Consider the following 14,512-nt stretch of genomic DNA (forward strand, 5'->3'; position numbering starts at 1 on the left):
AGTATCATCCTTTGCACAACTACCATCTCTGACAGTATAATGGTGGATATAAAGAGTCTGTTTATAAATTGACTGTGATATGACACTCAAAGAATAAATAAAATGTTTCAGGGGTTCCAACAGAGAGCTAGGAGTTAGGAGGCTGGCACTGGCTTTGGGTTTTGAGGGATACCAGAATTACCTGACCCCCCTGTGGACAAAGTGAAGATGGGTCACTGAGGATCCCTGGCCTCTGTCGAGTGGAGGGTGGAGATTAACCACTTGGAATCATTGTAACTTGGTAGTGGTGGTTGTTGTTGTTTTAAAGATTTTATTTATTTATTTGAGAGAGAGAGAGCATGAGAGGGGGAGAGGGACAGAATCTTCAAGCAGACCCTCCACTGAGCATGGAGCCCAACACAGGGCTCGATCTCAGGACCCATGAGATCATGACCTGCGCCAAAACCAAGAGCCAAACGCTCAACCCACAGAGCCACCCAGGTGCCCTCATGACTTGGTAGTGTTTTTGATTAATCTCTTTCTCATAAAAACCATAGGGGGCAATGGACCAAAAATCTAATGAACTGGAGGGCCCTGGTCGGGTACGAGTTAATTAAGATTTTCCTTTTTATTCAAAGACTGTTAGAACAGATGCAGGTTTAATATGTTCTCAGCAGTAATCTCTTATATTCCATAGCATCTTATTAAGTTTTTGAATTTATCCTTACCTAGAAATGGGGATGTGTTGAATCGAGTCCTGAGGCAGTGTGAATGCAGTGGGGATGAATGTGCTTATGTGCAAGAACTACTGTGAATTTATCCTTACCTCTAGAAATTGAAATAGACATTTTTAACCGAGTGGTAAGAAGCTTACGATGGAAATAAGAATATTTTGTAGCGTAGCATTTCTTAGGGACTTTTCCCTTTTTCCTTCTTTACGCCTTCTCTTTTGAACTATAAATGGTAGATTACAATGAGATAAAGCTTTTAAGGCCATTTTGTTTTCTTATTAGGTTAGATCAACTAATTATGATCGACTAGTTTGCTCTGTTTTAAGGTTATTTGGGGTGAAAGTCAGTGAATGCTAGTTGGAAAACATCTAGTTAATGTTTTTCTTCATAGTGGTGAAATTATAAATAGTAACTCCAGGCAGATTTGGATTTACTTTCATTTTTCTCTGATTTTGTTTGGCTCAACTCTCCCCTCTTAGGCAATACAATTATTGCCCAAATCTGGAGAGGATCTCCTCCCCCAACCCACCTGCCTTTTCTCAACCAGGTTGACAATTATTTTATTAGATCAAAGATGGCATTTAAATTAAAAAAAATATTTTTTTTTTGAGAGAGAGAGCATGCAAGCAGGGGAGGATGGGTGGAGGAAGAGGGAGAGAGAGAACCTTAAGCAGGCTGTATGCTCAGTGTGGAGCCCCACTGAGGGCTCCAGCTCAGGACCGTGAGATCATCATCTGAGCCAAAATCAAGAGTCGGATGCTTAACTGACTGAGCCACCTAGGTGCCCCTCAATGGCATTTATGTCATTATCTTATATACTACTAAGGAAAAAAAAAAAAGAATTTTATAGGAGAGCTTGCATAAGGGAAAGAAAAATAAAACTGTCATGCAGGAGGACATGGTAAGGGAACTTGTGTATTTCAATCTTGGTACTGGGTAGGGAGGGAAAGGAAAAACCTTTCATGAGATTCTCTGCCCTGGTCATTTCTTTTTAAACAGCCCTATTGCAATGCTAACTTATATCCCATAAAATTTCCATTTTAAGTGTACAATTCAATTAAGTGTAGCATATTTGCAGAATTACATAGCCATCACTATAATCTATTTCTAAAGCACTTTATATAACCTGAAATACACACCTTGTGCCCTTTTACTGTCACTTCCCATTCCTGTCCCCACCCCCTAGGCAATCACTAATCTAATTTCTGTCTCTAGATTTCTCTATAGACGTTTCATATACACAATATGTGTTCTTTTGTATTTGGCTTCCGAAATTCATTCATGTTGTACCATGTATCAGTACTTCATTCTTTTTTATGGCTGAATAATATTCAAATGTATGGATACACCACATTTTGTTTATCTATTCACAAGTTGATGGATGTTCAAATTGTTTTCAGTTTTTGGCTACTGTAAATAATGCTGCTGGGAATAATTGTGTACAAGTCTTTTGTGGACATATGTTTGCAATTCTCTGGCATACGTGTTCAGGAATGGAATTGATGGGTCCTATGTTTACCTTTTTAACGCTCTTAAGAATTTGGATAACAAGCTGGTTTGTGGTCTGAATATTAGTTATCAGTGTGGCCCAAACAACCTCAAGCAAGTAATTTAATTTTAAGTGGATCAGGTTGGTGGTGCCCTCAGGTAACTGGCAGAAGCAAATGTAGATCCTCTCCATAAGAACTTTGATCTAGACCAGTCAAAGTTCCTGTCAATTTTAAGATGCATCCTGGTTTCAGGGATACTACATGATGAAAAATTGTGTGTCAGAGTTAATGAATACAATACATGGAAATAAAGTTCCCTAAAAAAGCCCAGACTGAGCAGGATCCCTAGTCTTTCACCTGTATTGTCACTACTTGAATTGCTCTTCTTTGCATTTTCTTTTGTACTTTTAGGTGTCCTTTAATGGTCTGTTATTGTACTGGGAAATTCCAGAATGAGAAGTTCTTTGTGTAAGGCTGTTGGGGGACAGAGTGTATATGTACATTTTGAGTTAAGGTACACATATTCTAAAAATGCTCTCTTTCACCCACTATGAGGAGGACTGACCGGATTTCATAGCTTAAAGGAAAGCTCCTTAGTGCCTCTTTGGTCCAATTGTCTCTTGTTACCAAGGAGGCCCAGTGGAAGAAGTGGTGTTACTGGTGGCAAAATGAATGGCTGGTGAACCCCTATGAGTAGGGCCTTTGCCACTGTGGTTGCCTTTTCTGCAGACTCAGGAGCCTCTCTGACCGTCATTCAACCCCACCTAGCAATGCCCAGGTTGTGTCTTAAAGCCAGAGGGACCCTGCTCCCGGTGCTGAGTTCCTCACCTCCTCCATTTAGTGCCCTTCTACGCATGGCAACTGCTCTTTTCTGCTCTGTCTGGGGCTATTTCCATAGTTGTAATGGGAAATCGGTCCAGTCATTGCTTATGTGATCACTCACTTGGATGTTTCCCAGACACCTTTATGTACATGTTACAGACGGAACTCGTGATATTCACCAGCCTTCATCGTCTGAAACCTTGTCCTCTCCTGGGCTTCCCCAGCTTCACTCACTCGCTCAAGCCAGATACTTGGGAGACATCTTTGGTTCCTTCTCTTTCCCCTAACTTCCATGATACCAAGTCTGATGATGTCTACCTCCAGAATTTATTTCCCATCTGTTCACTTTTCACTCTCTCTCCTTTGTTTCATTAGCTCAAGGCAGTCTCAGGTTTGCCTGAATTACTTTATTTTATTTATTTATTTTTTAAAGATTTTATTTATTTATTTGACAGAGAGAGAGAGAACAAGTAGGCAGAGAGGCAGGCAGAGGCAGAGGGAGAAGCAGGCTCCCCGCTGAGCAGGGAGCCCGATGTGGGGCTCGATCCCAGGACCCTGGGATCATGACCTGAGCCGAAGGCAGCGGCTTAACCGACTGAGCCACCCAGGTGCCCCTTGCCTGAATTACTTTAAGAGCCGCCTAACGGGTTTTCTTGCTTCCTTTGTTCTCTGTCCTCCCACCTTCCCAACGGCACCCCACTCAGTCTCCACACAGCAGCCAAAGTTATCTTATTTTTAAAAGATTTGAAAAATTTCAAACATGTACAAAAAGCAGAGCGGATAGGAAACTGAACTCGCCTGTGCTCATCACTCACCTTCAACAATTGTGAACCCAAGGCCAATTTTATTTCAACTATAATCTACCCCTAGGTTATTTGGAATCGTATTCTAGACATTATAATTTCTTCCTTTCTTTTTTTTTTTTTTTGGTGCAAAATGGTGGTTTATTAAAGCATGGGGACAGGACCCGTGGGCAGAAAGAGCTGCTGCATTATACTTTATTTCTACCTTTAAATATCTCAGTATGTGCTTCCTAAAAACAAAGATGTTCTCTTACAGAATTACCTGTAAGAGATTGTCAGGAAATTAACATTGATACAGAACTATTATCTAATCTATATATCTTCTATGGTATCATTTAGTACACAAATATAAAAGTTAGGTCTCTTTTTAAAAGCATCATGAGGGGTGCCTGGGTGGCTCAGTCGTTAAGCGTCTGCCTTCGGCTCAGGTCATGATCCCGGGATCCTGGGATCAAGCCCCACATCGGGCTCCCTGCTCCGCGGGAAGCTTGCTTCTCCCTCTCCCACTCCCCCTGCTTGTGTTCCCTCTCTCGCTGTATCTCTCTCTGTCAAATAAATAAATAAAATCTTTTAAAAAAAGTAAGTAAAAGCATCATGAGACTGTTATCACACCTAAAAAAATTAACAATAGTCATCAAAGATACTATCAGTGTTCAAATTTCCCCAGTTGTCCCCTAATTTATTTTTTAACAGCATGTTTCTTTGAATTAGGACAGAGTGATCCTTTTAGAAATGAAATTGCATGATGTGACTCCCTTACTTAGCATCCGTCCATGAGTTTATGTGTGTCTCTGAGGATGAAGCCCCCAATCTACCGGGTCCACAAGGCTTGAGGTGCTCAGGCCCCCACATACAGGTGGAAACCTGGTCCAGGGCACCCCCCACTCTCATTTACTGCTCTCCAGCCACACGCCTCCTTCAGGGTTTTGACTGAGCAAGCCCTTTGCTGGCCTAGATTTGAGCTGGTGTCTCAGACTAGAGTGACTTCCTCCCACTCCTCCCGGGTCTTCTACTTGAGTATCACCTGTCAGCTTGAATGACTTTCTTAATGACTCCTAAATGGATTATTCCTCCCCCGCTTCCCTATCCTGTCATCCTGTTTGTTTTTCTCATTTCATTTGTCATTTTGTAGTTAATTGTTGCTTGCTTTTGACCATCTGTTCTTTTGTTCTCTAAGTTCCAGGAGGGTGGGACTGGTCTGTTCTGCTCATCATGGTGTGCCCTGCGCCCACGCACCGGGCTCGGCATATAGTAAATGCTCAATTTGTATGTGTCAAATTAATGAATTTATTGAATTAATGTACTAGTCAGAAAATGTAGATGAGTACTCAAAGTGGACTGCAAGGATTTTCAGTGCATTAAAAAAATCCAGGCATCATTTATTGAGAATTTACTAAGTACAGGGCATAGTGATAATGTCTGTGATCGTTCAGAGAGAGAGTGAGTTAAAAGAGCTTTTGGGGTGTGTATTTTTTTTTTTTTAATGATGATTGAGTTGCAGCTGGTTCGTTACTCAACCCAAATACATACATAATTAGGTAATGTCCAATTGTTTGGGCGTAGTAAACACTATCCAGGATTATTGGTGTCTCCTTTGCCATTTCTCAACTGGGGGCTGACGCTCTTTCTATCTGAGGAGTATGTAAACAAGCTGTCAGAATCCTCAGGGAGACAGTGAGCTAGACTGTCTTTTGTTAACTTTCTACCATCTTTTTCTGCCTTGTTTTGATATCTTCATCCATCTCGATAAAAATAGCAACCTAAAGTGACTAATAAAACCCCTCAAAAGCAGATACTTGAGAACTTTGCCTTTTTTTTTTTTTTTAAAAATATTTTATTTATTTATTTGACAGAGAGACAGCGAGAGGGAACACAAGCAGGGGGAGTGGGAGAGGGAGAAGCAGGCTTCCCGCCGAGCAGGGAGCCCGATGTGGGGCTTGATCCCAGGACCCTGGGATCATGACCTGAGCCGAAGGCAGATGCTTAACGACTGAGCCACCCAGGCGCCCCAGAACTTTGCCTTTTGAAATGTGTCAAACATCTCCACTGCTTATGTTTGGAAAATTAATCTCTCTCTCTGGTTCTCCCTTTCTTCCCTTCTCACTGTCCCCCTTTTGTGTCATTGTGTTTGTAGAACATTATGGGTAGAGCCCCTGAAAGGGGGAGTAATATTTGCATTGGGTACATTTGTGTATAATGTGTAGTTCAGTATCATGTGTCTTATACATTTAATAAATAATCTGAAGACTTAGCCTAATCTAAAGGACTCTGATGTTGCTTAAAACTGAAGAGGTATTTGGGGCACCTGGGTGGCCCAAATGGTTAAGCCTCGGACTCTTGGTTTCAGCTCAGGTTGTGATCTCAGGGTCATGACCTCAGGGTCGTGAGATTGAGACCCACATTGAGTCCGCATTTAGCACGAGTCTACTTGAGATTCTCTCTCCCTCTCCCTCAGTCCCTCCCGCTTGTGCCCTCTTGCATGCTCTCTCTCTCTAAAATAAATAAATAAATCTTAAAAAAACCAAACCCCAAACCTGAAGAGGTATTTGGGGATTTGTGTATGACATTTATTATTGTGTAAAGTAATTTCTGTGTTATTTATTTATTTTTTTTATTGTCCAGAGTGCTAGGAATATTTTTTTATTACCTGTAAGCAGAATGTTGTAACTAGAACTCAAAACTGTTAAAGCTCCATGTAACTCTGATGAATTAACATTTTTAGAAGTATAGGCATAGTTTTAGTCTCCCCTGTAGGCATTATAGTTATGAGCTTTTGGTTTCTATTTTTGGCAGTAAAAGTTTTCTGCAGGGGTAGCTTGACTTTGCTTTTATGCAGCTTTAAAAAAAAACTGTGTGTGTGGGTGTATGAAGTTCTATGTGTCAGATCCCCATTGATTTAAGAGATTCTTTGCCATGTAAAAAGTTCACCTGCAATCTAAAAGAAATTATACCAATAATATATTGGTTTGCTTTGATTAAAATAATTTTGTGTATTTACTACAAGGAAATTAATTCCATGATCAGCTGTTTAAAGCATATGTATTTTGAAAGAACATTCTCAACGTCTCAGTACAATTTTATCGTTTAGATACATAGGTGGATCCTATATTTTCAGTAGAACTTAGTCACTAAAATAGTATAAGGATACCTTTTTAGACAGCTCAGTGTAAGTAAAAAAATTATTTTGTAACATACGTCTTTAACCTATGAAAGAATTTATTTGCATTTAAAAAAATTTCAAAGTATAAAGCAGATGTAATATACATACTAATAAATTAATGTATAATGTCATATTGGGAGCACTGCTGTTTTTATAAAACCACTATTCCTCCCAATTATAAGAAATTTTGATATAACTATTTTCATGCTGCCTCAAAATGGCTACCTCATGATATAAAAACATTTAAAAAAAATATTTTATTTATTTATTTGACAGAGACACAGCGAGAGAGGGAACACAAGCAGGGGGAGTGGGAGAGGGAGAAGCAGGCTTCCTGCTGAACAGCAAGCCCGATGCAGAGTTCGATCCCGGGACCCTGGGATCATGACCTGAGCCAAAGGCAGACACTTAACGACTGAGCCACCCAGATGCCCCTAAAAACACTTTTTAAAAAAGTAAAAAAGAAAAGAAGACATTTAGTTAAATCTAATGAATATTTAGAAATAAGAGTAACTGTTATCCTTGACTGTTTCCCCATTTTCCCATTTCTGAGATCTACCTCATCAGACCAGGGATAAGGTGAGCTTGCCTGTTTTGTATAGTTTAACAAATGTTTGCCAAACTCGTTCTCTACATGAGGCACTCGGTTAGTTTGAGGGGACAGACTTGACATAGGGAATATGGGTATGGGTGGGGGTCTCCAGGAAGTTTCCAGTCTCCCTCCCGGACATTTATTCTCTGTCCAAGTTTTGGTGTTGATGCTAGTCCAGGGCCTGAAGTGTGGAGGGACATGGGTATGGGGATGTATAACCTTACATGGTTCTTAGTAATAAAGAAAAAAAGTTGGAGATTTTGTTTTTTAAATATTAAAAGCAAGTGAAGGTGAGGAATTCTGTATTCTTTGGGTTGAAAAGTATGTTTTAAGCCTGACACCAATAGGAAAAAAGAGTGATAGTTTTGATCAATAAACCAAGTCAATAGAGAATTGACTGGGAAAATATTTTGGGCATATATGAAAGAGGGTTAATCCCCAAAAGCAAATCAAGAAAGAGAACACTGATGGAAAAATTGTCCAAGGGATATATGCAAATAACTGAAAAAGAAGAAATACAGATCTTTAAGGGTACTGTATTCATTTCGTATAATTGTTGTAACAAATTACTATAAAATTGGTAGTTTGAAAAATACAAATTTATTCTCTCAGAGTTCTGGAGGTCAGAAGTCTGACATGCTTTTCACTGAATCAAAACCAAGGTGTCGCCAGAACTATGCTCCTTTGAGAGATTCCAGGGGAGAATCCATTTTATTGCCTATTCCCAGCCTCTGTGGCTGCATTTCTTGTATTCCTTGGCTCATGGCCCTTCCCCCAACTTCAAAGTCAGCAGCATAGTATTTTCAAATTGCTCTGCTTCCACCATCACAGCATCTTCTTCTTCTTCTTCTTTTCTTTTTTAACAGCTTTTATTTTGATTTTTAAATATTTTTAGAGAGAGAGAGCATGAGCGACAGGGATTGATGGGGGGAGGGCAGGGGGAGAGGAGAGAGAGAGTCCCAAACAGGCTCCACGCTCAAAGTGGAGCCCGAGGTGGGGCTCGATCTCACCACCGAGAGTTCATGACCTGAGCTGAAACCAAGAGTTGGACGCTTAACCGACTGAGCCACCCAGGCACCCTGGTCACAACATCTTCTGGCTTCTGTGTCAGATATCTCTCTGCCTCCCTCTTAAAAGGACACTTGTGATTGCATTTAGAGCACACTCAGATAATCCAGGATAATCTCCGCATCTCAAGATCCTTAGTTTTATTACACCTGCAAAGTCTCTTTTCTCATATAAGGTAACATTGACAGGTTTTAGGGATTAGGACCTGGACATCTTTGGGGACTGTTATTGAGTTTAACACAGCTAAAAATATCATGTATGGTCGAACAAGACACACATACACACAATTATTTTGTTTGGGATTGGTTATCTGAACATGGTAGGATTTTAGGGTATTTATCATTTCAAAAAAGCCCCTTATATCTTTTTGCATTGCCTACATTTTTATGGGATATGTTTTACTAATGATCAGAAAAAATAAAGTTAATTTCAACTTGGGAAAGAGAATGTTTTTAAAAAATAGACTTTATTTTTTGAACAGTTTTAGATTTACAGGAAGGTCAAGAGGATAGTACAAAGGGTTTCCATATACCCTACGCCTAGTTTCCCCCATTATTAACATCTTACATTAGTAGCATAATTTATTATAATGAATGAAGCAATGTTAATATGTTATGACCAACTAAAATACATACTTTATTCAGATTTACTTAGTTTTTCCCTAATTGGCTGTGATGGTTCTCAGGCTTTTCTTTCTTTTTGATGACCTTGATAGTTTTGAGGAGTACTAGTCAGACACTTTGTAGGATGCCCTGCATTGGAATTTGTCTGGTGCTTTTCTCATGGTAAGACTGGGGTTATGGGTTTTGGGAAGGGAGACCAGAGGGATAAAGTGCCATTATTATCATGTCATTTCAAGAGTACCTGCTGCCAACGTGATTTATCACTATTGAGGTTGACCTCGATCACCTGGAATATCTACATAACTTATTTGGATGTGTGGTGTTTTATTTTTTCCTTAGAATGCATCATTATGGTCATGTCAGATTCATGTCAAATTGTCATATTTCTTCCAACATTCTCAAAGGAGTCTTTTAGCCTTTATGAGATTCTGAGCATGGCTAAGTTAATTTTACATTGAAGATTTCTTTCCTTTTGTTTTTTAGATTTTATTTATTCATTTCAGAGAAAGAGAAAGAGCACAAGTGGGGGGAGGGGCAGAAGGAGAGGGAGAAGCAGACTCCCCGCTGAGCAGGGAGCCCAACGCGGGGCTTGATCCCAGGACCCTGAGATCCTGACCTGAGCCGAAGGCAGACACTTAACTGACTGAGCCACCCAGGCGCCTTTGTACTAATAATTTTGTAGTTGGGCTTGCCATTCCTTGAGAAACCTTGACCTTCACAAGACCAGGTCTCTTACATATTTCTAAAGTGTCTTATAGTTTTCCTTTGAACTGTAGGACCTATCATATATGCTATCATTTGCTGAATATCTGGCTTTCCTGCCGGACTGAGAGCTCCAAGAAGCAGGGACCATGTGTGTTCTGCTCACTACTGTGTCCCCTGTGCCCAGCACACAGTAGGTGCACAACTATATGTTGACTGACTGACACTGCATATGCTAACTCTTTGGAGCACTTGTAGAAATGGGTCACATGTATGGGTAAATAATCATAACATAAAGCCATGTGGAAAAGGTAGTATACAACATGTAAAATAATAGTATTAAAGAAAACTGTATATATATACAGTTTCCATATATATGGAGGAAAAAGACTAGAAATAGATATTATAAAATACTAACACTTGTTGTCTCTGGGTTATGAGATTACGGCTGTAATTATTTCTTCTTTGTTTTCCATTTCTCTTCAGGGAGTTTATTATTTTATAATCCGGAAATGTTAGACTACCTTACCCGATACTTTTATAATCAGATAAAATGGTGAGCCCCAACATAAAAATGGTTCAGTTCTTTTTTTTTTTTTTTTTTTGACAGAGACACAGCTAGAGAGGGAACACAAGCAGGGGGAGTGGGAGAGGGAGAAGCAGGCTTCCCGCTGAGCAGAGAGCCCGATGTGGGGCTCGATCCCAGGACCCTGGGATCATGACCTGAGCCGAAGGCAGACGCTTAACGACTGAGCCATCCAGGCGCCCCAAAAATGGTTCAGTTCTAATATGTGGAAGAGCACTTAAGGCAAGACAAGAAAGCTGCAAAGTCACTGACCATCTCTAAGCCTACTTTTTTTTTTAGTTTCATCAAAACCAGCTCAAATATTGTTTATCTAATGTTAAGTTTAAAGTGCCATTTAGAGCTATATTTGGTGTGACTGTCATGTCATATGTGTATTTCACTTTGCTAATTTAAATTTAAATTTTGTGCATTTAACCTGTTAGATTAAAAACCTCAGAGAACTTGATTTTCCCTTATTTTAAAGAAGTCCCTGGGATATAAAAGTTAACTCTCACCTAGGAATATCTGCCTGTTCTTACATTTTCCTTAAAATGAAAAAGAAGTGATTTCATTCCTCAGTTGGCCCTCTTTAGATGAAGACGAATCCTTGGATTGGGTGAAAAATCACTAAGAGACCTTGGAGAATTGCTAAATCCAGGCCATTTGTGTTTGTCTTGCCTGTTTCCCTAGGATAATTAAACAGTGATGGATCAGAATTAGGCTGCAGCAGGGATGGTGGGGGGGGGGGGAGCGAACTCCCGGCATCCCTTCCCGCAGAAGCGTCAGCCACGGCAATGAGTGTGGCTGCCACTTTAACTGACATGTCTTAAATTCTGCTCTGCGAAGCTCTCTCTGGGATGCTGTCCGCAGCCTCGGCAACTTCTCTTCTTATGCCCTTCAATTGAGAGTCTCACTGGAGACCAAGACATAAAACAGAAACCGAGGATTTTTGTTGGCCTTTAAATTGAGGACTGTCTTCTTCTTTCTGTTTGCCTTAAAAAATCTGGTAGAAGAGAGGGAAAGGCATCTCCACAGTGAGCTAGACTCATTCCTCCAAAGTTACAGCTGCTCTAAATCTGTGAGTATGTTGCATTTTTAAAGCTGTTCCTAGGGGTCTGATTGCAACGTTCTGTTTAGATCTGTGAGGATTTAATTTAAGGAAAACCATGAACATTTTAAAAATAGGAGTTGAATCGCATTGGAGACCTGCAGGTTTTGTTTGTGGACATTGTCTTTATTAAAGGCTTCATGTCAAGCAGGCCAGGGCTCTCTCCACCCCCCTCCCCCCCTTTTTTGGGCTTCCTGAGGGTGAGTGCTGAGATGGGAGAAAATCATAAATCTTGCTGCTGCAGAGGATGTGGTCTTCTGGGGATGCCATGGCTGGCTGGCTTACTGCTGCTGCAAGGTGTACGTGGGACTGCAGAACAATGGAAGGGGGATGACAGCCCACTGTGCAGTCACTTCGTTCGTCTTATGGCCCTTGCTGGCTTCGTTATAGGGTGTTGTTTTGTTAGGGTGATTAAAACCGTAAGGCAAGATTAAGTACGCTGGCACGTTCTCAGAATACCTGGGGTTTGTAGTCCTAGACTTTACCTCTCACCGGGAAGCCCTGCATTGGCTTCTCCCCGTGTCTTTGTAGCAGATTACAGGGGGTGGGAATTACTAAAAAGTGACCTTTGCATGACCACCCGTTTTTTAATTGTGCATTTGAATTGGTGCCATTTTTTTCTGATGACGTAGATTCTTTAGCCTAAACATCTGTCCTTAGTCACTGTGTCCTACTTTCCCCCTTTGGAATTCACTGGAGGCTAGAACTGTATCCTTGCTGAATTATTATGGAATCAATTTTGAACATTTTGTTAAGTTTTGGTTCCCATCAAAACCCCCATATGTTCTTGATTTCTCTTGGTTATATGAAAAGTCTTATGATTTCAGTGATTCATATCATTTGGTTACGGATCTCATTCCTTTATCTTAAAAATCACATTAGCTAAAGCAATTCCTAAAAGTTGGTTTATTCAGAGATCAGTAGTCAAAATACTTTTAAACAACAACTAGTAACAGTCATCTTTGTAGCTGTAGAATATATTTGACTGAGGGGGACATATTATATGAGCTTTGTGGGTATCAGTATTTTGGTTGATTTCCTGCAGTGTGAAAGAAATCAAGGATTTTAAAAAAGAAACTCTACCACCCAGAGATCAAACATTTGCTGTTTTTATTTTTAAACATTTTGTTAGACCTAAACGTAGGAACTTTGAATTTAATTAGGAAGGGTTCCTAAAAATAGGAAATTCTGCCTTACCTAGACTTGTAAGGAACTTACATGTATTCATTTGTTCATTCAATAAAGGTTTATATTTTATATTTGTTGCAAAGCTCTTGCCAGGCTCTGGGGGTATGATGCTGAACAAGATATTATATGTGCCCTCGTGGAGCAGCTATTTTTAGCAGGTGAGGAGAGCATTCAAAACTGCCTCATTATTTCGTTACAACTGTGGTAATTTTTCAACTGTGGAAGTGTAGATAGTCTGCGGCCAGACATGTACAGAGCATCACAGATCCTTGCAACTAATTCTGTCCCAGGTCTTCTGAAGCAACAGATCCTTGGTATACTTGAGCTGGAAAGAGATTGTGAAAATAATTTGATTAGTTCAACAAGTATGTGACAGGCACTGTATTAAGTGCCGGTTTCAGATCAGTAAATAAGAAATGGTCCCCGCTTTGGAGGAGCTTACAGTCTAGTGGGAGGGGAAGGGAAATTGGTTATGCTAGTATGTTTTAGTATCTTACTGATTCATTAATTCAATAAATATTTACTGAGTGCCTGCTGTGATGTTGGGCACTGTTATGGGAACTGTGCTGGGCACCGGGGATGGGGTGGAGAATACGGCAGAGACACCCTGCCGGCTGGAAACTCGTAAGGGCCACAGTGGAGAAATGATAGGGTGCCATGAGGAATACCCAGGCCAGGCCGAGGACTTCCCTGTCGTTTACTGAGCATCTGCAGTGGGCCAGCCATAGTGGGTATTGTGCCTACATTAATCTTCCCTTTGATCCTGTAAACGACTTAACTATCTCTGTTGTAACAAGCACGTAAACCAAGGTACAGAGAGGTGAAATTGCTGAAGGTCACACGGGAAGTGAGTGGAGGAATTAGAACTTGATCCCAGGTGTGACTTGATTTCCAATCTCTGCCCATTCTGGTGGTCTCCAGACCTGGTTGCTCACCAGTGACCTGAGTTCCAGAGGGAGAACAGTGTTTATTACAGGCTTCCCTGGTGACTGTGGGCAACGAAGTTTAAGAACCCTTCTTCTGGGGCGCCTGGGTGGCTCCGTTGTTAAGCGTCTGCTCTCGGCTCAGGTCATGATCCCAGGGTCCTGGGATCGAGCCTCGTATTGGGCTCTCTGCTCGCAGGAAGCCTGCTTCTCCCTCTCCCCCTGCCCCTGCTTGTGTTCCCTCTCTTGCTGTGTCTCTCTCTGTCAAATAAATAAATAAAAAATCTTAAAAACAAAAACAAAAACAAAAAAACCCTCTTCTACTACTCCTTTAGTTTACAGACAGCTAGAGAGCGAGGACAGAGGTCACACGAGTTAAAATGGGGCCAGTAACCAGATTTCCTAGCCGCCGTTTATTTTATTCGAGTGTATTAGAAGATACTAAGAAACCAAAAGCAGAATTAAAAGCAGAGAACAGACCCAAACCAACCATCCAAGTAAAACAAAACAAAGCAAAAATAACAGCAAGAGCCTGAACTTGTAAAGGTGTTTGGCTGGCCTTGGCTTTGAAGAAGAGTCGCCGGCGGCCTGACCTGCCTTCCCCACAGCCTGATTCAGAAGTCGGCCTGTGGTGCCTGCCGGTCACTTGTGAGTGAACACTTACGATTTTTGTTGCTGTTATTGTTTTTTAAACAGAGAAAGTATCTTGGCTTATTTATTTATTTATTTTTAAAAGCCTGTTTTTTTTTTTTTTAAAG

General features: G+C 40.7%; 1 protein-coding gene across 3 annotated transcripts in view; it reads left to right on the forward strand.

Moving 5' to 3' along the window:
* The window catches only part of TTC39B (tetratricopeptide repeat domain 39B), a 119,816-nt gene that overhangs the window by 39,980 nt on the left and 65,324 nt on the right, over window positions 1-14,512 (forward strand). Inside the window, exons 1-2 of one of the 3 annotated variants that reach the window (XM_032392275.1) lie at window positions 11,294-11,613; window positions 12,915-12,989. The exons of 1 other annotated variant lie outside the window; for it this stretch is intronic. In XM_032392275.1, the coding sequence (XP_032248166.1) occupies window positions 12,958-12,989 (32 nt within the window). In that variant the 5' untranslated portion in view covers window positions 11,294-11,613; window positions 12,915-12,957. Of the gene's footprint in view, window positions 1-11,293; window positions 11,614-12,914; window positions 12,990-14,512 lie in introns of those variants that run through there. One more of the 3 variants, XM_032392276.1, reaches the window with a different exon arrangement.

Source organism: Phoca vitulina, unplaced genomic scaffold, assembly GCF_004348235.1.
Source record: "Phoca vitulina isolate PV1807 unplaced genomic scaffold, GSC_HSeal_1.0 scaffold67, whole genome shotgun sequence".
Lineage (NCBI taxonomy): Eukaryota > Metazoa > Chordata > Mammalia > Carnivora > Phocidae > Phoca > Phoca vitulina.